The sequence below is a fragment of the Phocoena sinus genome, chromosome 8 (genome assembly GCF_008692025.1).
Source record: "Phocoena sinus isolate mPhoSin1 chromosome 8, mPhoSin1.pri, whole genome shotgun sequence".
In the NCBI taxonomy this organism is placed as follows: domain Eukaryota; kingdom Metazoa; phylum Chordata; class Mammalia; order Artiodactyla; family Phocoenidae; genus Phocoena; species Phocoena sinus.
Window position 1 is genome coordinate 87,787,377 of NC_045770.1, and position 25,948 is coordinate 87,813,324.

The following is a 25,948-nucleotide window of genomic DNA, read 5'->3' on the forward strand; positions in this document are numbered from 1 at the left end:
TTCTCCTTTTCTGATACAGTGCAGAGTAGAGGCTCAGTTAATGATGGCGCCTGAGACTCTACCCATCTCCAATGCACGTATCCCCTGCGCTCCAGGCCCTGTGCAGGCCCCATATCAGATTTACATTTCTCTTGCTCTCAGCAGTGCACACAGCATCTTGCACAAAGTTCAAGATGTGTTTGCTGAAAGAGGGGGCAGATGTCATGGGGACCCCCTCCTCCAGGCTGGCCGCCCTCCCTCTGGCTCCATCTCTCCGCAGCAGCCCAAGTGGCCTGTCTTGTCAGTTTGCTCCCTCCAGGGCCTTTGGGGTGCTGAACTAACGGTGTGAGAGATGGACAATGCCCAAGCCCCCATCTGAGACACCTTGCTAGCTCATTCTACTATGGAAATCATCAAACGAACTCTTTCCCCCAGAGCTTCTGTGTGTGTTCACCATGCACATTTGTCCCCCAGGCCCTCACCTCATCCCATGTCCTGGGCCTGGGCTTTGTCCTACCTCTTTCCTCTTCCTGGATCTGCATGTAGTAAATGCTCACCGAACAGTCCAGCCCAGTCTCCTGCCAGGCTGGTTGTAGGGCCACAACCTGGGTCTTGCCACTGCCAACCTAGAGTGTGCTTGCTTTTAACAGCAGCAGGAGAGAAATGGATTGTTTCCAAGGGCATTTTTTAATGGATGGTTCTTTAATGAGGTCCCTGCTTCTTTGAACTCTTCTGGTGCTTCTGCTTTATAGTTACCGATTTCTGTGATCATAAAAGTAATACATGGTTATTGTAAAAATGTGGGAACATCATAGAAATGTGCGGCTTGGCACGTACAAGCACCCATGCTTGAGAGGACCTCTGCCGACGTCTGGCATCAATTCTTCTGTCCTGGTGGCTCCTTGGCATTCTGTCTCCTATTCATTCTTCCCCAGAGAAGGGGCTGATGACGCCTCTGTCTGGCACTACTGGAGGCTGTGTTTGCTGTTACCTGAATTCAGAGAGTGGGCCGGCTCAAGCGCAGCGGCGGAGCCCTGAGAGGCAGTAGTGTGTAGTGGGGAGCGTCCGGGCACTGCCATTTAGAGCCTCAGAGGGTTGGGCCAAGTCTCAGTCTTCCTCATCCGAGCAACGGGGATGATGAGATCCGTCCTAGTGTTTCAGAGGGAGATTGGGATTCAACAGTGAGAAGGCAGATGGGAACACTCTCAGTAAGCTCTAAATTCTATGTATTATTGTTTGGTTTTGAGAAATATCAGTTATTGCTATTAGCACCAAACAGCTCCCCCTGGGGCTCTGAGCCAGTAGTCTTGGTGAACTTGGTTCTAAGGGTTAGCATTTCATTCTCTTGTCATTGTTTATACCTATGTGTATGTGTATATGTGTGTATATATATATATGTATATGTATACATATAGACACACGTATGTATATACATATGCACATATATGTAAATACATATGTGCATATATGGACATGGAAAATCGTCCAGTGCTGGGAACTGCTGAGAGCTTTGCAGATGGACATGGCAGCCTCACTACAATGCCCATCTAGGAGCACAAGCTGAGAGCATGTATCAGGGCCTCCAGATCCATGGGAAGAGCTGACACTAAACTAGACCAGCATGGGCCAAGTGTCCCCAAGGCCAGTGTGTGACCAGTGAGCACTGTCTGCTCTCCCTTTAGAGACTAGTTTCCCCCCTCCCCCTCTGTGATCCTGTCAGGGGTGCTGGGAGTACCAGCGCAGTCAACCCTTCTTCATTTCTCCCCACGGCATCCCCTGCTGAAAGAGGGATGTGTTAGGGGTCTTTGGGGTCTCAGGGATGAGGGAGCTGGGGAAAGCAGTGACACACGCAACGAGGTGGGCGGTTGGAAGGCTGGGAGACGTGTGCACTGGCAGGAAGAGGGCCAAAGAAAAGGAGAAAAGGCTTTGAACAGAACCCACCGTTCCTCAGCCCTCCATCCTCACCTCCTCTGCCTCGCTGGGGTCTTTCATCCAGTTCGTGATGCAGACGCAGGAGAAGAGGACAGTGCCTTCAGAGGAGGCTTCCCTGGGACCTTGGGGATGCAGGCTTACCCTGGTCCCTACTCCGGCCACACTGTAGGTCTCTGAACTGGCCTGGTCCTTGTGAAGGCGGGAGATGAGAGGCCCTCAGAACTGGGTGTTGCTGGTACACGTGCTTCCTCCTTTGGATTCTTCTCCCTGGATTTGAACCCCATGTACTTGGCTTGTCCTTCCCACGAGATGCTCAGTCTCACTATGTGTACTTTGTGTGGGCAGCTTGCAAGAGTGAGGTCTGGAGTGAGACAGACCTTGTTTGCATCCCAGCTTTACTACGTTCTCTCCGTGTGAGCGTAGGCTAGTTACTACCTCTCTGATATTCATATTGTCTCCCACTTTACAGATGAGAAAACGATCATAACTTAGGTTCAGTTTAAGGAGGATTCAAAAGACAAAAGCATGTCCAGGTTGAGCATATTTTCTAGAGTGTGGTGAGAATTCAAGAAGCAGCAGTTTTATAATAATTCCTGTCCAGCCCTCTCTCTGTCTTCCTCAGTGGGGCCTGCCATGGAGCGTCATCCATTCTTCGATGCTGTGAAAGGCTGGTTGAATCCAGAGTATTGACTTGAACAGAACACGGGTCTCAGACCACTGACCTGCTGGGAGCGTTGATAGTCCTGCTTCAGGACGATCTGGAGGACGTCCCACTGCCCTCGCTTTGATAGCCGAGCTCCCCCCAGTAACCCATTCCTCCAGACTTAAGCTTATGAGGCCTTTTCCACTTCCTCTGTTGGCACTGCAGAGAGCACATCGTGCTGAATAGAGCCGAGGGCTTCTTTCGGCAGCTGGTCCAGCCAGTGCCCGGGTCTTCAGAGGAGACTGGTTGAAAGGGAATTGAGGGCAAATCCAATGAAGCTCAGGCAGCAGCGGGGAAGGCGGGGGGGAGACTCCCTTGGACCTAATCAATCATGGAAAGTCCTTTGGTGACCCCTACTGTGGGGGGCAGTATCAGGCATAAACAAGTAAAGATACAACAGAAGCCTTTAGACATAGCCAAGTTCTTCCCTTACGTTTTAGGGCTTCATCTAAAGCTCTCTCTGAAGGTGGGGCCGCCACCTGCCTCGTCCCCCAAATTCATTAGGAGTTTTTGATTCCCACTATCCCCTCTGCAATCACAACCTTCGCTGGTCTTTCTCTTGCAGCCAGGCGCCACTCCAGGGCCCGGCCCAAGGTCACGCTCTTGAACTACGCCTCCCCGATGACCGCCGTCAGCCGGCCCCTGAACGAGATGGCCCTGACGCCCCTGACGGAGCAAGAGGGCGAGGCCTACCTAGAGAAGTGTGGCAGCGTCCGGCGACACACGGTGGCCAATGCCCACTCGGACATCCAGCTGCTGGCCATGGCCACCAGGATGCACTCGGGCTTAGGGGAGGAGCCTGGCGGCGAGGACAAGCGCCTGCTTCTGCCACCCAGCTTCCCGCCGCCCCACCGGCAGTGCTCCAGTGAGCCCAACATCGCTGATGGCCCCGATGAGCCGGAGCAGGTGGCAGCGGGCAGCCAGGAGGACTCAGAGCTGAACTGTGCATCCCTCAGCTGAATGCCCGCCTCTGGGACCTCCCAGCTCCTGCCTGGCCACCAGGATGAGGGTGGCTTCATCCGCGAGGACCGCCGAGGGGAGCTCTTCCTTTGGGCAATGCCGCCTTATGCCTTTCCAGGTACAGGCTAGCGTGAGCGCCCTTGGGAAAATCCCCGTCGTGAGCCTCTCCATTTTCGTGACCGTGGCCACCTACCTCTTGGCGGCCACACAGATCCAACTGCCTAATGCTCACCTTCTGACTTTCAGCCTTGCCTGCCTGACTCAACTCAAATCCTCCTCTCTGGGCTTCCCCTCAAATACTGGACTATCTGATCCTCCCAGCCCTATATCGCAGTGCCCCTGGCGTTCCTATAGCAGGAAGCCGTCCGGCCCACACACAGCCAGCAAGGATGTGTTGGCGTGTGGCGTTCCCCTTGAGGGTCCTTGTGATACAGAGGCCGATGGGTGAAAAGAGGCAATAGAGAGGTACCTCTTCTCCCCGTCTTGTGTGGAGTAAAAGTAGACTGCAGCCCCTCCCAAGCCTGACTCTGGGAATGCAGCTTTCATTTCAGTTTCAGAATTACTGGGAAAGAGTGGCCCCACTGGTGGGTGAGGGTCCGTCCTCACCTATATCCAGACCCTATGTGCTGCCCTTGGCTTTTGGCCCGGGAGGGCCACAGTGCTGGAGGAACCCCGTCTTTGATTAAGCCTCAGCATTCCCCTCTCAGGCTTCCTCCCCGACTCAAGGAACTAACCTTCCCGGTGGAGTAGCTGGTGCCTCCCTCCCTTTCTCATTTCAGAAACCGACCCTTTTCCTATTGTGGGGATGGGGCCGGCTGATACCAACCAACCAGTCTGTTCCTGGATTTGACTTGAATTTTTTAAATGTGCATCGTTTCAAAAATAAATTGCTTGCGAGTATTTGCACGTAGGATCTTGCACCGCTCATTTCCAATGGGGTGTGTCTTCAAACTGAAAAACAGCGAACCCCCTAAGAAAGGAGACTGGAAGTGGTCCAGGGTGAAAGTGATCCGTGGTGGGCAGGGCTTAGAGGCCGCAGAGCTCTGGAAGCAGCTGGACTTGAATCCAGTGTGGCCTGTGTTTGTGAGTGTTGTGGTTTATAGGAAAAGTTGCATTGAGATAGAGAGACTCAGCTTGTCTTATGAGCTGAGAGTTCTAGCAAATGGGATGTCTCAGCGCTCTACAGTGCAGGGAGCTGGGAAAGATGTGGGCAGGACCTTTTGGAGAGATGTCCATTCCCTGTGATTAAAGAAGTGCCTGGAATGTATAACCTTTGGGGCCTTGAAATGTTTTTTGGGGCAGCGGGCTTTGGTACTGGGCTATATATATCCTCAGCACTCCTCCCTCCATCCAGGTCTGGGCTTTTTATCTCCGTTGACCTCCCTGTTCTTTTTGTATTTGCCTGTTGGCCCCGCTGATAACAGCTCCAGAAAAAAGAGAAGGCCCCTGGGCCCTTCTGGCACCTTCTAGGTATCCTGTTAATCTTTGGAAACTTTGTTTATGAAATGTCAGAGACATGAGCCAGTTTGGCTTCCAATATGGCAGGAGGTGGCCGGGAGAGAATGAGGACAGTTTAAGCTGCCAACAGAGGAGGAAACCTTCTAAGCTCATCTAAGCCTTGACAGCATTTCCCTTCTGGGTGAAGATTTGAAATATGACTAGAGTCATGCTTTTGATGGCTTTTGATTTGGAAATTTTGTTTAAAAAGTTGTTTCGTTTTCATCCTTTTAAGAGATTGATGGAAGAGAAATGTCCAAAGGAGATCTTCTGAGAATTTCAAACAAAAAATAATCTGTGTATGCGTTGGATAAAGTCCACAAATTCACTAACAGGTATCAGTAGGTAACAACATGATGATTTATTTAACTGATGGCTTCTGTCCTTATTGGTACACTTAGCACTTGGGACTAGTATTTATTGATCCAGGCAAAGTAATTAATCATGCTTGGGTTTGCTTTTTTAGTTTACAACCTGAATGATATATATGTCTTTAAATGCTTTTTCCACACACTAAATGCCCCTGATGGGGACATCAGTCATCAGTTAAATATGTAAGCTCTTAGGCTGAGAATGGGAGTGTCAGTACAGACCCAGTGTACTTAATTGCTAATGAATTGTTAGCCAGTTTACAACTTTACCTTTGATGTACACACCTGATATTTGTACAGTATTTCACACTGTACATATAAAAATTGTGCTGTTGTCTATGAGCATTCTAGCCATCAGAGCTATTGCAAGAGCGACAACCGTAGTGTTGTTTTTTGTTTTTTTGTTTTAATTTCATTATTATTTTTGGCTGCGTTGGGCCTTTGTTGCTGCGTGCAGGCTTTCTCTAGTTTTGGCGAGCCGGGGCTACTCTTCGTTGTGGTGTGCGGGCTTCTCATTGCGGTGGCTTCTCTTGTTGTGGAGCACGGGCTCTAGGTGCGCCGGTTTCAATAGTTGTGGCACGCGGGCTCAGTAGCTGTGGCACACGGGCTTAGTTGCTGCGCAGCATGTGGGATCTTCCCGGACCAGGGCTTGAACCCGTGTCCCCTGCATCGGCAGGCGGATTCTTAACCACTGCGCCACCAGGGAAGTCCAACCGCAGTGTTTTTAACCACTTTTTCTCCCCTTCACAAGATGAAGATTCGTTTTTGTTATTTAAGCTAGGATCTTCCGGTGGCTGAGGTTTAATGACAGGAAATGATCATGACTCTTAAACTCCGAGTGGGCTCGAAACCAAAAACCTTTCATGCTGTCCGTTTCCAAAATGGATTCAATAAACGTCATTTTGTACATGCTGCCCTGTTCCCAGGCTGCGTGTCTTGATTGAATTTGCAAGCGCAGAGCGTCCGTTAGATCTTTTCTGTCTCCTGTCCTCACACTCCCTGTGTGAGGAGCCTGCCTTCCCTGGCGCCATGTTCCGTTTCCTGTTGCCCCCACCCCAGGGTTAGGCAGCAGCCTGACCTCAGCCAGTCTCCCCTGGGCTTGACTTGCCATCCTTGTCTGGATTGGCAAGTCATTTCCTGGAGGAACAGCCTGTCTGCAAAGGAGCTTGGAAAACACCGAACAAAGTCGGAGAAGGCAAGGCCTCTTCTGAAGCCAGCTTGGTCTCTTTCCTGAGTATTTGACCTGGAGGGGGCACTTACCGTATTTACTTGTAAACCATCTCCTCATATATGCCCCTTCGGTTCTGTTGGGCAGAGGCTATTTATTTTTTTAATTTTTATTGGAGTAGAGTATAGTTGATTTACAATGTTGTGTTAGTTTCAGGTGTACAGCAAAGTGAATCAGTTATACATATACATATATCCCGCAGAGGCAATTTATAATATTTTGCTCTCCACATATATTGGGCTGGCCAAAAAGTTCATTCAGGTTTTTCCACACGAGCCGATGGAAAACCCGATCGAACTTTTTGGCCAACCCAGTATTTTCCTGGGAGGGCTGCATCAGAGTTGGCTTGAGACCCCTGAAGGCTTTGTAAGAGGCTTCAGAGAGGTGTGACCTGAACTGACTGAAGATCCTGGAGGAGGTCAAGGAGAGCGTTCACACTTTTTATTGTGCCTTCAGAGGCTGGAAGTGTGAACTATGAACCCTGAGCGTTCTGCCTTGGTAGATTTCATGCCGTTGGGGCACCACCTGTATTCACTCAGCCAGCCACTCATCTTCCGGCCAAGGATTTGTGGAACTGCCACTGCTTTGTAGGCACTTGTGTGTGCTGGGGATGCAGTGATGGATGGATAACCTGCGTGCCTGCTCTCTTGGAGCTTACCATTGAATGCGGGAAGGCTGGCAATCGGGTAAACACAGGCATTTCAAAAAATGAACAACACTGGAGGACATAAAATGGCAAAATGCAGTGACTAGAGGGTGATGCGAAGGTGACCCTAGGTCAGGTGGCTAGAGAAGGTCTCTCTAAAGTTGCAGCCGGCTTTACAACCTGCTTTTGTTTCCGCTCGCTGTCATAATAAATTACCACGAATAAGTGGCTTAAAACAGCGAACACTTCTAATCTCACAGTTCTGCAGGCTGGAAGTCTGACCTGGGTCTTACTGGGCTAGAAGTCAAGGTGTTGGCAGGGCTGCATTCCTTTCTGGAGGCTCTGAGGGAGAATCCATTTCCTCACCTTTGCCTGCTTCTAGAGGCCACCCATGGCCTCTTCATCTTCAACACCAGCAAGTGGGTTGAATCCCTCATGCCAGCCTCCGTTCTGCCTCCTTCTTCCACTTTTATTAAAGACACTTGTGATTCCATTGGGCCCCCCTGGATAATCTTTATCTCAAGATTTCTATGGGCAAGGCCTCTCCTGCCCCCTCTGCTGATGTCTCAGTGGGAGAAAGGCCAGCCACCTGGTATGCTGGGGACCCCGAGAAGATGAGGCAGTGTCGAGCGGGTGGGTGCTGGTCTCCAGGGAGACTGGCCCACCTAGCCCAAGGGCCTTTAAGCCTGATTTCTACCCACTGGCCCAGACTCCCATGGTGACCATGATGCTGGAGTTCTTCACTCAAATCTTATTTCCCATCTCATATGCCTGTCAGGCCCACATCATCCCTTGAATGCACTTGTATGACTTGGTACTCCCTGTATTGGTCTCCAGGTCCCATTTCACCCTATGGACACGCCCCAACTGATCTTTCTAAAATGCAATCCCTGCTTAAAACTTCTCCCTGGCTTCCAATAAAATCCACACACCTGAACTTGCCTTTCCAAGCTGATCCCCACCTGCCCTTCCCGCCTCCTTCATTGCTCCCTGACTGTCCGTTATCCCAGGAAGCTGCCTTCCACCTCCACACCCTCCGCCTTGCCCCTGCTGATCCTTCTCCCTCATCCAGGTAGAAGCCTCTACACACTCTCGGGTACTGTCCTAGGAAGGTGAGGATGTGTAGGATTTCTGTTTGCATGCCTGGAGCCTAGCAATACAGAGAGGGATCCAAGTCTTGTGCATTGAATGAATTAATGAGGTGGTGATAATTCTGATCTGACCCCCTCCCTCCCAGGTATTTTTGGAAAGCACCTTCATCCCCCTTCCTTTCTTCCTCCGTGGGAACCTTCCCCATGATGCTCTCTAGGGATGTTCCAACTGAGGCTGCGTGGCCAGGTGACCCTGTGAGCAAGGCAGGGGTTGGAGGCAGGTCTGAGTCCGTCCCTGAATCCCTGCCCCCTCCTGCTGCAGCCAGTGGCTGCCGTGGCCCTGTGGACAGCTACCCCTGTCCACAGGGCTGCTACCTTGCTCCTGAGCCAGCCACCTCTTTCTTGGCCTTTCCCCTTTCTGTCTGTGGTGAGAAATTCCTTCGGAGCCTGGACCTTGTGCCTGAGGGAGAGAGAAAGCCCTTGTTTGTCGCAGGGCCATCTCCTTGAAGAAACCCTCCTGCCACAAAGTAAGAGGGAGCGGCCTAGGCCCCTGTGCTCAGGCAAGAACTTCCTTGTCCTAAGCCCCCTGCCCTCAGGATCCAGCACAGGGGAGGTTCCAATGCCGCCACCCTGGCGTGCCCCGCACTGTGCTGATCCTCGTGGCAACCTTGCAAGGCAGGTGTCCCCTCATTTTGCAGATGGGGAAACTGAGGCTTGGGTTCTTTAAGCAATGGAGCTGGGACTCAACCCCAGGTTCTTTTACCTCAAATCCAGTGGTCATCCCTATCTATTCCATGGGGTATCCCAGCTTTAGAAAGTGAGAAAGCAAAACAGATAAGCCAGGGGCATAATCTCCTTTGCCTGCTGCAAGGTGAGACGGTTTCAGGGTTTCCAGAAAAGCAAAGAAACAAAGCTGCCTCTCTTGCTCTTCTCTAGCTATTTCTAGAAAACCTGAGAGTAGAGAGTGGGGAGGGGGACCCAGGAAAGTGGATTTCTTATGTAGGAAAGATTTCAATGGATATTTTTATTAATGAGTTTAATTTTGGCTTTAAAATACTATTTTAATAAGTTTAATAATTAGTAATCATTTAATAAGTAATACAATTAATAATTTTGTCATTAGAATCAATATTCAAGATACAAGTTAAACTTTTTCAGGCTTTTAATTTTATTATCCTACGAATCTTATTATTCTATTTATAAGTCTAGCAGATTGTAGCAATAACTTTGGAAGAGCCTTCTGCATAATGCTTGGTTCTATTTACAAGCTTAGCTCAGCACTTGAAACGCTTTTAAATGCATTTATAAATTTAATATATTAATTTCTTTTCAAAGTACTTCAGTTTTTATGACAGCATGCAAAATGTTCCCCAATCCTAAGTTCTTATAGAAACTAATAAATTAAACTTATAAATAAGGGAAACTTTAAATGTTTTCATACTCTACTTAAACTTAGATGTCACCATAAAAAAATCGCTAGTCTAAATTAATTACTCAATTATACATTTTAAAGTGGAATTATAAAACTGTCATTCTAACGGATCTTATTCTCTTAAATATCACGTGTCTAAAATACCAAATATGCCGTTTGCTTTCTAACATAAAAATATTAGAGCTATAGTTTTGTTTCTTTTAAATCTTTCTCCACTTAAGCCTCAGTCTTCCTGGTGTGGTGGTTGTTAACCTATTGTCTCAGCTTCGAGACTTTTCTATATTTGGGGATTCTGGGGCTGGGATCCTGCACATAACACATCTGATTGTTAGAGGGGTCCCTGTTAGCTCTGCCAGTGGGGGCCGCTAGAGGGAGCCTAGGAAGCCGGTGGAGTCTCTGCTTCCTGTCCTGTCAGCATTGCACTGACAGTTGGGTCCAGTGGCAGTAGCTACCTCCAGTTTGCAGGTTTTCCTCCCCCCCAGAACCCGCCTCAACATTCCTGCTCAGAGACAGCAGCACCGCTGGCCTGGGCCCCCCTCAGACGTCTGCAGCCCAGCTCTCTGCGGCCATCCTCCAACCCTTTACATCTCAGTCATCCCCGGCTCTTCCTTCTAAGGGTGGTCGTTGCCTCCTGTAGTTACCTCTGTGATTCCTCGGTGTCCACTCTTTGCCGTTTTACTTGTTCAATACCTGATTAATAATTCTTCCTATTAAATGCTCTCTGTTAAAATGATGGATATGGCTTTTGCCCCTGACTAGACCCAGACTGATGAACCAGGGTTGAAAACTACATGCCTGCTAAAGAAGACAGTAACCATCCCAGTTAACCAAGGTTATGCATTACCAGAAATTTCCTTTGGACGTGAGACTCAGACCTGCAGACATTCAGAGCGATTCTTCTCACCTCCACCTAAGGAAACCGTAGTATTTCAAGTAATTTTGGTGATTGCTCCTCAGCGTTCTTGAAAGTATGAGCAAATTGTACTTGATTCTTGTCAGCATCCCCAAGAGACACTGGGTGCTATTTATGATTTGGTCAATGACTTCAGAACCTAAAAGAAGCATAAGACGATTGCCTACTTCTTCAGTCTACCTTCAGAAGTATGCCCTCCTCACCAAGTCACTCATTAACTTGGTTCTTAATTTCCTTGGTTTTTCTGGCCTAAGTCTAATCACCTTTGAGAAGAATACGAAGCAATGTAAATATCTTGAACCTAACAGTCCCCTGAATTCTTTCATACTCTCAGGAACACACAACTTTTAATAAATACCTGACTTCAGTCTGATAGCAGTTATGTATCTCAGATAGCTTTGTCTGGGGTCCAGGTTATGAGGTCATTCCATCCTCTGTAAACTGAACTAGGATCAAGTCAATTGCCTGCCAACAGAAACGTTTGCTGCCCACTCCAAGGCAGTTTTGAGAAGAAGGGCTCAATAGGTGGAAATAACATACGGCTTCTGGTTCTGGCCATAGGGGAATGGCTTGTATCAGATGAATCTTTTTGCCAAAATAATTATAAAACCTGGGTAAAATATATAAAGCAAATGTTCAAAGGAATTGGAGAGCACCCAGTGCAGGCAGGATCTGAACTGCTATGATCCCTAAGAGAAGGGAAACAAATGAGGCAAAACTTCACATTCATCCTGGTTTTTCCAAAGGGTTTTACCCAAAATCACTGAAAGTGAGAGCTTGCTGGGTGGCCCCTCGAAGCCCCTGATTTTCCATAGAGGAGTTGTTCCACTGGAGGGAAATTCCCTCTTGAGGCTCCTCACCAGTGTGTGAGAGCTGCCCTGAGGCTCGGCCCCTCTCACCGGAGAGGCGGTGAGCACAGGAAGAGAATTAACTCCACAGGGAAACCAGGGTCACTATCTGTAGTTTCAATCTCTTTCTCCTCTGTCCTGCTCCACTGCAGACAGACCTTTTTCCATGCCCAGCAAAACTAGCTGGTGACCTTTGACAAGTTACTTAACCTCTCTTTTCTTCCACAAAACGCAACTAATTATGCCTACCTTGCAAGATTAGAGGAAAAAAATATATATATATGGGCATGCACACACATATACACACATAGACACATACACACACATGCATGCATACAGATGGCACAGAAAAGGTCCAGGCTGTCTCCGGGTTAGGTAAAATCATTAGTGTTCATAGCAGCCTTCTGTGTAATGGCCAAAAACTGGAAACCACAACATCTGTCGATTGATGAATGGCGAGACAAAGCGAGACACATCCACACAGTGAAGTTCTACTTGGCAACAAAAAACGAATAAACTACTGACACATGCTACATCATGGACAGACTTCAAAAATGTCATGCTAAGTGAAAGAGACAGACATAGGAGACCATACATTGTATGATTCCATTTATATGAAATGTCCAGAGAAGGCACATTTATAGAGACAGAAGGCAGATTAATGGTTGCCTGGGGTGGGGAACGGGAGTGGGGATTAACGATACACGGGCATCAGGGGTCTTACTGCAGGGAGGAAAATGTCCTAAAACTGAGTTATGATGATGGTTGGACCACTTGGTTAAGTTACTAAAAGTCATTTGAACTGCACACCTGAAATCGCATTTTTCTTTTTTTTTTATTGTGGTAAAATATACATAAAATTTGCTATTTTAATCTTTTTTAGGTGTATAGATCAGTGGCATTAAGTACCTTCACATTGTTGTACAACCATCACCAGCATCCATCTCCAGACCATTTTCATCTTCCCCAGATGAAACTCTGTCCCCATTAAACAATTATTCCCTATTTCCCTGCCCCAGCCCCTGGCAGCCACCACTCTACTTTCTAACTCTATGAATTTGTTCTAGGCTCCTGATGTAAGAGGAATCATACAATCTCTGTCCTTCTGTGACTGGCTTATTTTGCTCAGGATAATGTTTTCAAAGTTCATCTATGTTGTAGCATGTGTCAAAATGTCCTTCCTTTTTTTTGTTTTTTTGGCGGTACGCGGGCCTCTCACCGTTGTGGCCTCTCCCATTGCGGAGCACAGGCTCCGGACGCGCAGGCTCAGCGGCCATGGCGCTGCGCGGCATGTGGAATCCTCCCAGACCGGGGCACGAACCCGTGTCCCCTGCATTGGCAGGCGGACTCTCAACCACTGCACCACCAGGGAAGCCCTGTCTTTCCTTTTTAAGGCTGAGAAATATTCCCGTGTATGTATGTACCACATTTTGTTTATTCATTAATCCCTTAATGGACATTTGTGTTATTTCCATCTTTTGATTATTGTGAATAATACTGCTATGAATATTGCTCTGTAAATATCTCGAAACTGGTAGGGTCTGTGATAAGTAAAACATATCTCAATAAAGTTATTTTAAAATAAAACTTTTTTTCCCAAAATTTAAAGAGCCAATAAATGGTAGATGCTGTTATATCAATAACTTAGAGTGGCAAATTTGATCAATGAAGTGAGTTTTTAAAAATAAAATTAATTTAATAAAAAAGACATGGTTTAGGCCTTCCCTGGTGGCGTAGTGGTTGAGAGTCCGCCTGCTGATGCAGGGGACGCGAGTTCGTGCCCCGGTCCGGGAAGATCCCACATGCCGTGGAGCGGCTGGGCCCGTGAGCCATGGCTGCTGGGCCTGCGCGTCCGGAGCCTGTGCTCCGCAACGGGAGAGGCCGCAGCAGTGAGAGGCCCGCGGACCGCAAAAAAAGAAAAAAAAAAAAAGACATGGTTTAGAAAAAGGAAAAATACAGAAAAGTACGAAAAAGAAAAAAAATCTGTAATCTCACTTGGAGATAAACCGTTGAAAGACTACAAGAACTACCAAATTTTAATTTTACTTGAAATTAGTAGAAGGAACTGAACTGAAATGAAGTTGCTGAACTTCAGATGTTTATCTAGAACAGAGAGATTCATTCCTAAACTCTCTCTCTAAAGGCAAAAAAAAAAAGTTATGAGAAAATATTGAGGTTGGGTTGGGACCCATGGTTTTTCTATTTCAGTTCATGCTTCTTAATGGTCAAAGTTTAATCTCCCAGATGGACAACTGTTTCATAAAAATAGAGGATATTTCTGATGTTTAAAAAAATTACCTGAATTTTTAGATGAAAAACAAAAGAACGTTGAAAACCTCAGCCAGGGGCTCCCCTGGTGGCGCAGTGGTTGAGAGTCTGCCTGCCGATGCAGGGGACACGGGTTCGAGCCCTGGTCTGGGAGGATCCCACACGCCGCGGAGCAACTGGTCCCGTGAGCCACAACTACTGAGCCTGCGCGTCTGGAGCCTGTGCTCCACAATGAGAGGCCGCGATAGCGAGAGGCCCGTGCACCGCGATGAAGAATGGCCCCCGCTTGCCCCAACTGGAGAAAGCCCTCGCACAGAAACGAAGACCCAACACAGCCATAAATTAATTAATTAATTAATTAAAAAAAAACGAAAAACAAAAAACCTCAGCCAACTTATAAGATAAAACTTCTAAGAAATTATTAGGGAATGACTAGTTTGTAAGCCAAGTAACTACAAAAATGACAAATCACTTTCAAAGCAGGAGGAAGTGATTGTAGCTAGCGTCTAAAATAAATCCAAGGAGGTTACACATGAATTCTGAGTATCTGTCAGTTTTCTCCTCCCTTGAATTAACTGGTTCTTGTTTTTGAATATATCTGCTCCAGCCTGAATTTTTTCACCCAGAGGTGTGGAGTCCACACGTTCTATGTTCTGCTGTCTCTATTCACCGCAAAAAAGAATTAACCGAAACTTGAAAATAAGGCAAAAAGTTGGGCTGTATGTCCTTTTAGAGTCACACCGGGGAATTATTTAACAAGTTGCCCGAGGATTATTTAATTTTCTGGGAGAATATTTCTCTGTTTGACTTTGCTATTTATTATTTGATCATAGCCCAGATACTGCAAAGTTACATGTTAATTTGTATTTTTCTATTTCGTAGGAAAGATAACCCCAAAGGTTATGGCTTTATTAGCTTGTAAGACATTAACCAGTTTCTTCTGTAACCTAGCCATTTAATTCTAACATTCTTTTTTTGTTGTTTTGAAAATGCTTTTCCTGATAGATTATATAAACTCTTTTTACCCAGATGCTCTTGGAATCAGCTTTACCATCTAATGGTTCCATCATAAATTAATGAGCTGAACAAAACCTTTGACATATTCTATATTTGAATGAGAGCCATGATTTTACCATCTTAACAATTATACTTTGATTTAGCTGGTAGACCTCAGATCATACTCTCTCCTTCCATCTCCTGTGAAGAGTCACCTGGAGAGCCTGTTTAGAATGCAGATTCCCCAGCCCACCGCTCAAAAAGTCTAATTCTGGGGGTTTGGCCAGGGCCCAATGATATGCATTTTAATAAGCACCCTAGAAGATTCTGAGGCTGATGGTCCTCAGACCCAGACACCTTGCGAAAGCCCCCAGTGAACTGCGTGGTGGCGATGGTACTAATGCTGACTTGATTCTCACTGCTTAGCGAGGACAAAGATGACCGGGGTTAAAGGTTGAGGCTTTGGGATGTGCTAGAGTCCAATAGTCCATTTTCCTAAACTTCAACTTGGAGATAGCAGTTGATCTCCAATGTTCATCCACCCACTGGCTATATCAGAACAGGGGCAGAGGAGTGGGGGTGACCAGGAATCTGAACACATAAGTTGAACCTCGAGAAATTGCTGATACTCAACTCTTTATCGACCTTACAAAAAAGGTGATTTTGTATGGGTCGACCTAATAATTCCTCAGGTGTTTCTAATTTGAAGCTAATTTGGCAACCAACCTGTGAATATGATAGTTGGGGGTGTAATTTCTAGTATGGGGGAAAGTGCTTTGTAGCATTCATCAGACTCAAAGCAAAAAAAATTAAGGACTCTCTTCCCCTAAAAAGCCACAAAGTACAACTTTTTGCATACAATCTAGGGGACTTTTTGGACTCCTTAAAAGGGTAAGGACTCCAGGCTAATCCTATTTTACAGATTTCCTTCTGAAGGTTGCTTGCTTTAGGGATGAAGCTCTGCTGCCCCCTACTGCCAAATGAGGCTCCAGCTGGCTTTGCTCTACTCAGGCCCGTCTTCCAGTTTGGAGTTTTGTAGAAGCTAGAACCCGCTGTCATCCCACACCAGTTGGAGCAGCCCACTTCTAGGCGGGAATGGGCCCCACAGATGTGTTTAACCATCATTCACACACTGCAGTGAATTCTCGTTAGTGCAGGGTGCAGGGGCATTTTGTGCTTTGATGGAACACTATGCATTGTGTAGTCCAAAGCACACCCTTCAGGGTTATGAGTCTCATTCTAAGGAAGCTACTTTACAGCTCTGTCCTGTAGATAACCGAGAGCAATGCAAAATGATTCTTATTTCTAGAAACGGAAATTATGTCCTGTGAGATTTGCTTGACTCCCCCCCTCCCCCTGCCCCACACCAAGGAAGAAACTGGGTTTGCTTCCATTTGGACATTCATGTAAATGTTCTTCGTTTCTAGGTGTGTCTGTTCTTTGGGTTCTCATTTGGACGGTTATAGCATCTGCCTGCTTCCCTCATTAAGAGTTAGAGAAAATCTTTAACACATGCTCATTTAATATCTGTATGAGAACCGTAATTTGACTCTTTTTTGAAAATTATCCTTTAAGGCCAGGATCATATTAGAGATCTCTGATCCCCAACTGATTCCTTTCCTTGAAAGCTCATAGTCTGATTGAGAAGACGCTCAGTGCTGCCAGTAACTCTTTGAGATATTAAGAAATCCTCCCCTCCTCTCCCTGTAGGCCACCTGCCTCTTTCAGGTAGCACGCCACCTCTTTGCCTCAGGGGAGGGAGGTATATGGCAAAAGCAAAACAAAAGGCAACAACTGAGGATTTTGTAAATCTTTCTGGGTTTTGTTCTAGTAAAGCTTCAGCCCACAGAAGAGTTCAGAGGAGCAGTGGAGCAGGAGAGGACCTGAATCTTGGAGAAACAGGAAGTGGACTTTTCCTTCTACGGAACCATGGGGTTCCACCTCAGGCTGAGAGAAGGAGAGGGAGGCAGGAGCATCAGGACCAGGCCCTGAGAGGCAAGGCTGCAGGGTCGGGGTGGATGGAACAAGAGCAAGGCACAGGCTGGAAGGCCCCGCTAAGCCCAGTGGACACGTGTGTGCGTGTGCGTGCGTGTGGGAATGCATTTGGCCTCTAGCCTTCTGGGCTATTTAAAACCCTCAGATCTTGACTCATGAGGCAAGCTGCATTCTGTTAAAGTCGTTTGTGTTCTGGGGGCTACATTTTAAAAGTGAAGAAAGAACAGAAAATGTCAGAACGGATCAGGTGTAGTAAAAGCAAGTGTTTCAGAAACCTTTCGTGTCAGGTGAGTTGGTGTACATATTATTTATTCATTTATCTCTATCTAATTTACTGTGGGTAGTGAGAAAAAAAAGATTGCAAAACTGATCCTAAAAGCATTAATAAACAGTCAATTTCTGTTCTATCGGTCTAGTTGTATTCAATAAACCTGCCTTCTTTCCTCTTCTTTCACAATGGCTCCAAAGGAATTTCAGATTAGACTGGAAAAAATTTTACTTTCAGGCTCCTAACTAGTCTAAAGGAAATGACTAGTTACCATCTTTAAGCACTTTTGGTGGGGCTTCGTCTACTTTAGCTAGACACCTCAAGAGAAACGAGCAGCCGGGGGAAAGGAACCTGGGATTGAGACAAAGAGGCCAGACCTCCTCAGACAGAAGCTCACTATTTTTAAATCAACCCCTGCCTGCCAGTCAGGATAGAGCAGCCAGTGGGAAAGGTGGGGTAAGGAGGGGAAGGATGATTTTTCAGGAGTTTGAGATCTACTTTTCAGCGCAGTTTTATTATTTATCTTTCAGCAGTATAAATTCTGTGAAGATCAGACTTGCTGACCCACTTTTGTATTAAAATGTACAAATCTCTACCCAGACCAAGCAAATATTCTGTGATTTTGCCTCATTTTCTGCCAAGGCTACAACTGTCACTTTATAAAGTAATCCTGTTCCTGCTGGTCCCTTAATTACAAAAGTTAATTTTGAAAATGTGACAACAGCGTTAACAGACATCCGTAAGAATGGACTAGAAGTTAAGACGTGTTGTTAAACACAAATGAAGACCACACTTGAAAACTCCCTGAGCAGACACAACCAGTTTGGTCATACAAGAAAAGCTTAATTTAGCTTATTTTGCAAGACAAGCAAGGCTAACTTGACCTGAGTCACTTCTTGCTTATGCCTCTGAAAATCATAAGCAAAACTTAAATTGTTCCCCAAAAGTGATATGAAGTAACCACTAACCAATTTCCTTTCATTTAAGAAAATTCTAATATTGTAACCAATGACTGTGAAGAATAAGCATTGTCTCCACACTAGATAAGCTGCATTATAACAATAGACAGGAGGGGTTAGGTGTGTCAGTCTGGCATTTGTTTTCATCTAAATTAATATTCAACAAGATCCCAATCAAGGAGCACTGTTTTGGTCATATCTTTGCAACCACTACTAAGATGCTATCTACGGTAAAAACTCTAAGCGCCTTTGGAGATAAACGTGAATCTACATCCATCACCTGGGCTTAGAAAGAACAGAGCACACTCATCTGCTAAATGGAGAACAGAGACCCTGCTTAGCCCTTGGCCGACCCTGTAATTTCATCTCATCGACCTGATGGAGACCACCTGAGGCCGGACTGGCAGGAGCAGGGCTGGTACTGTGTGTGGTGTGGGTTGATGCTCGGGGAGCAGAGGAGGGTGTGGCAGTGAATCGGGATGACTGCGTTAAGCCCGGCCCTTCCACACAACCTGTTCTTAAACTGAACACTGATTTTCTATCTTTCTGTGTTGAATGTCTGCCTCTTCCCATCTTTGTATTCACCAACCCCCCCCCACACAAAATACATTATTTTCAGAGTTCAGATGGATTAGGAAAACACTCACAAATTCTGTGGCAATAGTAAGTTCTAAGCAACAGCGGGGTTTTGATAAGACACTTCGACCGTTTCCCATGCTTCAATTTTTCAAAAGTCAGAGTTCATTCCGTAGCTTGTCATACAGTTAGAGAATTAAGAGAGCCTCCCCAGATTCACAGTGTATTTTTTCTTTCTTTTTGAAGTGTCTTTCTTAATAGATCCAAGCATTAATAAATGTTACCCATTACTTAATAATATCTAAATTTCAAATTCTAGTCCCCACTTTTCAAGTAGATAAATGGACACAGAGAGAAGTGATTTGCCTGTGGTCAGTCAGGAATAAAATCTAAATCTCTTAGCTCCTAATTTACTGGTTTATACATTAAATTACCCTGCCTCTTCAAGCCCTCTGGGAACATAATCCTGGAACGCTGCATAAGCAAAATGGGGCCAAAACTGCACTCTCACCAGAGAAATTAATTGGATAATCAAGTGTGGAAATAACATTAGAATATTCTGTACAATTGATCAAGGACTTTCTAATAATTCTATTATAAAAAACATCCCTTCAGGCAAAATAAATAAGATTGAAATTCAGCATGACAGATTTACAAGTTTAAACTAGCTTAAATTAAGGACTACAATTAGCTATAAAGCAAATATCATGTTTCCCGGAGGAGCTTAAGACAACTGAATTAAAGGTGTTCAATTATCTTAGCAGTGCGATTTTTTAAAGAGAAACCAACCTTAATAAGTCTCATTAAAAGGAGCATCTCTGAAGTGGTAAGGCAAATGTTAACAAAATGCTATTTGTGGATTCCAGGTGGTAGATGGCCATGGTACAATTCTTGCAACAATTCTGCATGTTTGGAAAATTTCATAATAAAGTGCTGGGGGGAAAAAGCAAAATAAAAGTAACGTTTATTTCTTATCACCGAAAACTCACATGACAAATAACCTGCCAAAAAGTGGTGCACCTCAACCAGTATTTTCACTGAATGTTCATTGTTAATATTTGAGTGTGTGCTGTGTGCCAGGAACTGTGCTAAGTCTGGGGTTTCAGCTATGGACAGAACCTTGCCCCTGCCGCTCAGTTGATGTTCCCCTCAGGGCCACTGATAGCATCTCTTCCTTGGAATACAGAAATCCATCTGCCCTTCTTCCCACTGGCGTTCTATTTAGCTTTTATCCTGAAATCTATCTGGGAGAAAGCTGGGATAAATGCAATTCGTCAGCAGAGACAGGGAAGCTCTATCAAGAGGAGGTTCTCCCTTTGAGAGACCGCATCTTAGTGAAGCAACTGGGCATCTCCTTGCAGGTGTTTGCCTTTGACTAAAAGTGAGGGCTGTGATTGAACATCATGATCTGCAGAGATGCATCTATTTGATTTCATCAGATCACCTTTTTGGATACTAGGAATTTGGAAGTGCCAACTCCATTCTAGACTCTACAATAGCGACTGTGAAACTAACTACAGCTTATCATATATATGCACCCGGGAATTTTTTTAAAAATGTATTTCAAAGGAAAAACACAAATGACTATTGTCCCTTTTTCATTTCCTCAAGGCACTGCACTGCTTAGGTTCTATGGAACTAGGCATCACAAAAACACCTGATGGTATTTCTCATAAAACAGTGAGTAGAATTTAACTGAGGCAAAACAAGAACAGCAGTAACTGAATTAAGGAAAGCTATTGCAAAGCCTTAAGTTAGAAAAACCTCTCTAATAATTAAAAATGTTTTCTGGTCACCAGAGACTTGAGGATTCCCTGGATAAAGGAATGACAAGCAACTGCTCCTTTTTGGTGAGAATGTACTCTAACTGCATAATTCATAAACATGCTCTTAGTTTATCTAAGACTTACGGTATAAAAACAGCAATGGGGGACAATTTTATAATTTTATACCTGCCACAAAAACTAAATGCTAGAGATCATTCAACATCTCTGTTAGTCCATCTTTAGCGGAAAAAACCCCTCAATTTTCATCCTATTTCACTTTTTTCTATTCTATTTTTATTCCCCCCAATAAAAGTTTAATCATTTTGTAGTACAGCCAGAAACTGTCACTGCTGCAACCGCTAACAGACAGTAAAAAACTACCAAACTACCACAACATCCTGACTTTGTTTTCCAATAACAAAGGGTATGACCTGCGGCAAGTTTCATCCAACACTGGATTGGACACCTCTGGGAAAAGAAAAAAACAATTTATTTTTAATTTAACAATGTCTAAAAACAATGTCCAAAGATAAATGTTAAAAGGTTAATAAAACATAAATACACAGCTCAAATACTTGTTAGCCAACTGGGTGAAACCAGCATGTTTCAGAGTGAGGCAGGAGGTTTGAAAAATGAACGGAAGAGAGCCACTTTCCAGCTAAGAGTGGATTCTGAGTTGAAGTCACCAAAAGTTTCTATATGGAGAGTTTGACCATTACTTTTACTCTATATTCACAATGAACAACCAGTATAAAGTAAGTGGCAGGTTTATTACAAAATGCCAAATGTTGGGGGTTAAAAAAATTGTTCAAATTAAAAGGAGACCCTACATTGATACTAAATTGAAGTATTATGTCAGCAAAAAAAAATAAAGCAATTTTTCTACGGGCAAAATCCTCTTGTAGATATTGCCAACTTTCTGCTGGTTAGCACTTCATTTCTTAAAACAGAATTTTATGGTTGGCATGGACCTTAGAAATAGCTAATTCAACTCCTTCAGGGAAACCTGAAGCTAAAAGTTGAAGTGAGGCAAAAAACTGTTTTTGTTTGGATTAAGGCTCCCAAGTTAGTAGAAAAAAATAACATAACCAAAGCAGAAAATGGCTCGCCTCAGTACCTAATGCACAGCCATGCTTTTAATAGAAATTTGACCAGGAAGCTTTTAAATGCTATTTCCTTCTCTGTGAGGGTCGAATGTTTTGTGGCAACATTTTTTTCTCCGAGAAAAGGACATGTTTACTGTAAAAAAAATATAAAACATGTAAGAAAGCACAAAGAAGAAAATAAGTCATCAAAAAGAGTTTAGTATATTTCCTTCAGGTTTTTTGTTTCTATACAAGAGTAACTGCCATTTATTTTTCACATGGAACTGGACAGCTATTTATTTTTGGAAAACCATCACAGGAACAGCAGCGGTGCCAGGCTCCTCACCTAGAGGGCTGTGCCGCAGTGATCCTTGGGAGCTGGGTGGAGAGCTCAGGGGCCACGGAGCACGAACTGCCAGCAAGCCAACTGTGAGCTAGTGACGGGCAGCTGCCGCTAATGGCGGCACTGGGAACAGGGTCCCTGTATGACCTTTTTTTCCCCCCCCACTTTATAGAATAAACCCACGAGAGCAGGAGCCTGGATGTGGGGTGGGTAAGGAGAGTAGACAGAAAAGTAAAGGGAAAGGTCAGAGTGACACTTGCTGGGTCTGCCTGGAACCGAGACCATTCCTTTGCACGGTCTCTTGGCTTCCTCTTGAAATGAAGGCTGATCTTGAACACTGGCCAGGGGCCCTGATTTGGCCTCTCTGGAGTTGCAGGACTACCTCAGACAACTTTAAACAATCTTGTGTAAACAGCATGGTGTAGGGGTCCTCTCAGATTCTTCATAAGAGCCTGTACTAGTTGTGGGACGCCCTGAGAACTACATTTCACCATAATCTTTAGTATCTAAGGCTTTTAACAAATATCTAGTGGCACAAAACCCATCCCTCCCTATTAGGAACAAATGGCCACTTCAATACATTCCACGTGATCCTCCTCAGGTATGAACTGTGGGACTAAAGCCACCCACTCAAGTCCTGATATAATCACTATGACTTCCAACCTTGGTTTGGTGACCTCTCAGGTACACCAATGATCTCCCAAGTATTAAGAAATTCTGCATTTAGGACAGCAATTTTCTTCCATTAATTGAACTAAACCAGAAGGTGTTCAAAAGAGCTGAAAATTTCTGGCTCAAATAGCTTTCCTCACCACCAATGAGCTGCCCTACTGGTTGACTAGTTGAGCCATTTAAAATTTTTGTTGGTGATTATGTGTGTGCATCTCCTTGTCCTACAACCATTAGGCAACAGAGAACATAGGTAGGCCTGTGGAATTCACTCTGCCTGGAATAGACAAAAGGGATTTATAGCATTAACACCCAGCAGCTGGTTTCCACATGGTTCTCAGAGTTCTAAACTCTGGACAAGATGCTACTTTGTAGCCTCAAGTAAATAAGCAAGGTACAATGAAACAAGAATTATTCAACAAACAACATATCCACACTTAGTAAGCTTATATTTAGGGTTTAAACTAGTCCCTGAATATCCTTAAAAACACCCTGCAGGCGGAAAAAACAGGGTTAATGAGAACTTAAACTTTCCAAGGATTATGGTTCAAATCCTCTGAAATCTACAGGAGTTCAAATAAAATGAGAACTCAAGAATAATAATTATTCTCGCTGGCACCAGCACGAGGCGGTAGTGATTCTCAAGTTTAATATATTGCAGCTAACACTATAAGAATACGTGGAAATTTTATGGAACGTCCGTTATTAATAAAAGGTTTGAGCTTTACTACTCCAAACCTGGGTTTGACAATAAACCCCCCTGGAGCAAGAGCCCATGAAAATAAACCAAAGAGATATCCTACTAGACAAACAACTGCTGCAGTAGGCCACAGGCACTTTGAGTGTAACCATTTTTAAAAGGCAGGGAACACGTACATTCCCGAGAAAACTGCTTCAGATTTTTTTTTTTTTTTTTTTTTTGCAATAACGCGGGCCTCTCACTGTTGTGGCCTCTCCCGTTGCGGAGCACAGGATCTGGACGCGCAGGCTCAGCGGCCATGGCTCACGGGCCTAGCTGCTCCGTGGCATGTGGGATCTTCCCGGACTGGGGCACGAACCCGTGTCCCCTGCATCAGCAGGTGGACTCTCAACCACTGCGCCACCAGGGAAGCCCTGCTTCAGATATTTTTAACAGGAAAGTGGCAAGTGACCTCTCTAACCACATTCACTGGTGGGTATATCTTCCCCATTGCTTTTTTTGTTTGTATGTTATTGAAAAGAGGGCAAGTTTTCTCCAAATGTTTTTTCTGTTGTTTTGTTTCTTAAACAAATGAGGGGATGCTACATCCCCAAGTCAGTACTTCGTGGTTGAAAACCCTCCCTCCGAAGACTGCCCATGTCAAAGCGGGTGGAGACCTCACAGCGTACTAATAACGTGTCGTCCTTGATGAAGGTTCTTTGTCTTAGGGCTTCCAGATGCATAAAGGTCACATAGCCAAACCCTTTGGGGTTCCGTGGGATTGTGGGTCTCTGGAAGGCAAGCAGCTCTGGTTTGGCGTCCATTATCTCTTCATGGTTTTGCCTTACAGGTGCTTCAGACTGATCAAGGATGGTAAGGCGTATCGTACCCTGGAAGGGCCACGGGAGGTGGCTGTCATACTCTCCTTGCATCGTGTGGACGAAGAGGGATATGTAGTTGGCACAGCGCTGTGCAGTCGGTAGCTGCAGGTGCAGGCGCATGCATAGTTTGTAGCCGGGTTTGCCTGTGTAGAATCCGGGGCTGTGAATGACAACAGGTTTCTCCTCTTCTTGAGATTTCAAGTGCATCCCAAAATTGCCAATCTTCCAGATGTAAATTCCATTGCACTGCTGTGCTTCTATTTCAGCAACTTTGTCCTCAAGGGTTCGAATAGTTCGTTTTAGCTCACTTACATACGTGCTCTGAGTTTCCATTTTTGCAGTCAGCTCCCGGATTTGATGGTCCTGTCTTACAAGGCGACCCTCTAACTGTTGAATGGTTTCTTGGAAATTCTGGACCTCTGAGTGACACCCAGAGGAAATCCGGGGCAGAGAGGCAGAATCACATGGCAGCATGCCACGCTGAGGTGCGGGAGCTATCGCAAGGCTTAAAGTCTGAACAGCCTGGGCCATCATTCTCATGTGCGACTGGGTATCCTCTTGCAGGTGGCGTGCCAAGTGATTCCTCTGCATCTGAAAATCATGCACAGGCCTTAGGTTAGGAACAGAGACGTGAGCACCAGGAAAGGGACCTAGCCAAGCCAAAGAAAAGGTTTTTAAGCCATGTCATCACTTCCCTCAATCCCCTACAACCTTCTTTGATTTCATCAGATTCTCGATCCAGTAAGATGATCTTGCCTCCTAATTCCCTGAAAAACCGAGAGGCTATCTGCTGAATAATCGTTCAGGGACTCAGAAAAAAACCTCCCTCCTACCTGTAAAAGTATCAGGATCTATACTCATCCTTCTTCTCTGATTCAGAGCTGACTCTCCTCTTGTCCTAGATTAATGCTTCACCTGGGCTCTAACTGGCACCTGCCCCTTTTCAACACCTCAGAGATTCTGCTTAGCTATCCCCTTTCTCCTTTATTTTCAAACATTCTCTCCTCTTAACCCTTCCCCTCAGAACAGAATTAGTAAAGTCTTTCCTGTTTAAAAAAAGGGGCAAACCTCTCTATTGATCTTGTATCTCCCTCTAGCTAGTATCATTTTCTCCCTTCTCCTTTTATAACCAAGAGGAGTCCACCTGCACTGCCTGCCCCCAATCCCTCACTTATTTTTACAAATCAGTTGCAAAGTGGAATCTTCCCTGTCTTCATACTCTTCTAAGATCATCAAGAATAGCCTGTTAGGGCTTCCCTGGTGGCGCAGTGGTTGAGAGTCCGCCTGCCGATGCAGGGGACACGGGTTCGTGCCCCGGTCTGGGAAGATCCCACATGCCGCGGAGCGGCTGGGCCCGTGAGCCATGGCCGCTGAGCCTGCGCGTCCGGAGCCTGTCCTCCGCAACGGGAGAGGCCACAACGGTGAGAGGCCCGCGTAACGCATAAAAAAAAAAATAAAAAAAAAAAAGAATAGCCTGTTATATGAAAAAAAAAATCATTAACAATTTTTATTGTAAGGGTAATTCATGTATATTACAGAAAAATAGGAAGTATAGATGATCAAAAAGAAAATAAGTTACCTATTATCTCACCTAACTACCATTAACATTTTGATACATTTCCTTTAAGTCTTTGTATCTACGCACACAAACAATACAGAATTTTCTCACAAAGTGTAACCATACTATACACTATTTGCTCATTTTATTTTTTTAATTATTAAACACATACTTACTGTAAAAAAGTCAGATAAAAAGGCACAGTGGAAAAGCCGAAGTGTAATCGCACTCTCCAGAAAGATCAACTTATCATAAACAATGCTCCCTCTCAGACATTTGACACACTGATCGCCAAGTCTTGAAAC

General features: G+C 45.1%; 2 protein-coding genes across 14 annotated transcripts in view; one reads left to right on the plus strand and one right to left on the minus strand.

Moving 5' to 3' along the window:
• Positions 1-4,474, plus strand: part of PRR5L (proline rich 5 like) — a 73,538-nt gene extending 69,064 nt beyond the window's left edge. For all 7 annotated transcript variants that reach the window (XM_032639799.1, XM_032639795.1, XM_032639800.1 and 4 more), the window contains one exon: positions 3,180-4,474. In XM_032639799.1, the coding sequence (XP_032495690.1) occupies positions 3,180-3,574 (395 nt within the window). In that variant the 3' untranslated portion in view covers positions 3,575-4,474. The remainder of the gene's footprint in view (positions 1-3,179) is intronic.
• Positions 4,475-17,622: 13,148 nt separating this feature from the next.
• The window catches only part of TRAF6 (TNF receptor associated factor 6), a 30,798-nt gene continuing 22,472 nt past the window's right edge, over positions 17,623-25,948 (minus strand). For all 7 annotated transcript variants that reach the window (XM_032639660.1, XM_032639662.1, XM_032639663.1 and 4 more), the window contains one exon: positions 17,623-24,676. In XM_032639660.1, the coding sequence (XP_032495551.1) occupies positions 23,807-24,676 (870 nt within the window). In that variant the 3' untranslated portion in view covers positions 17,623-23,806. The remainder of the gene's footprint in view (positions 24,677-25,948) is intronic.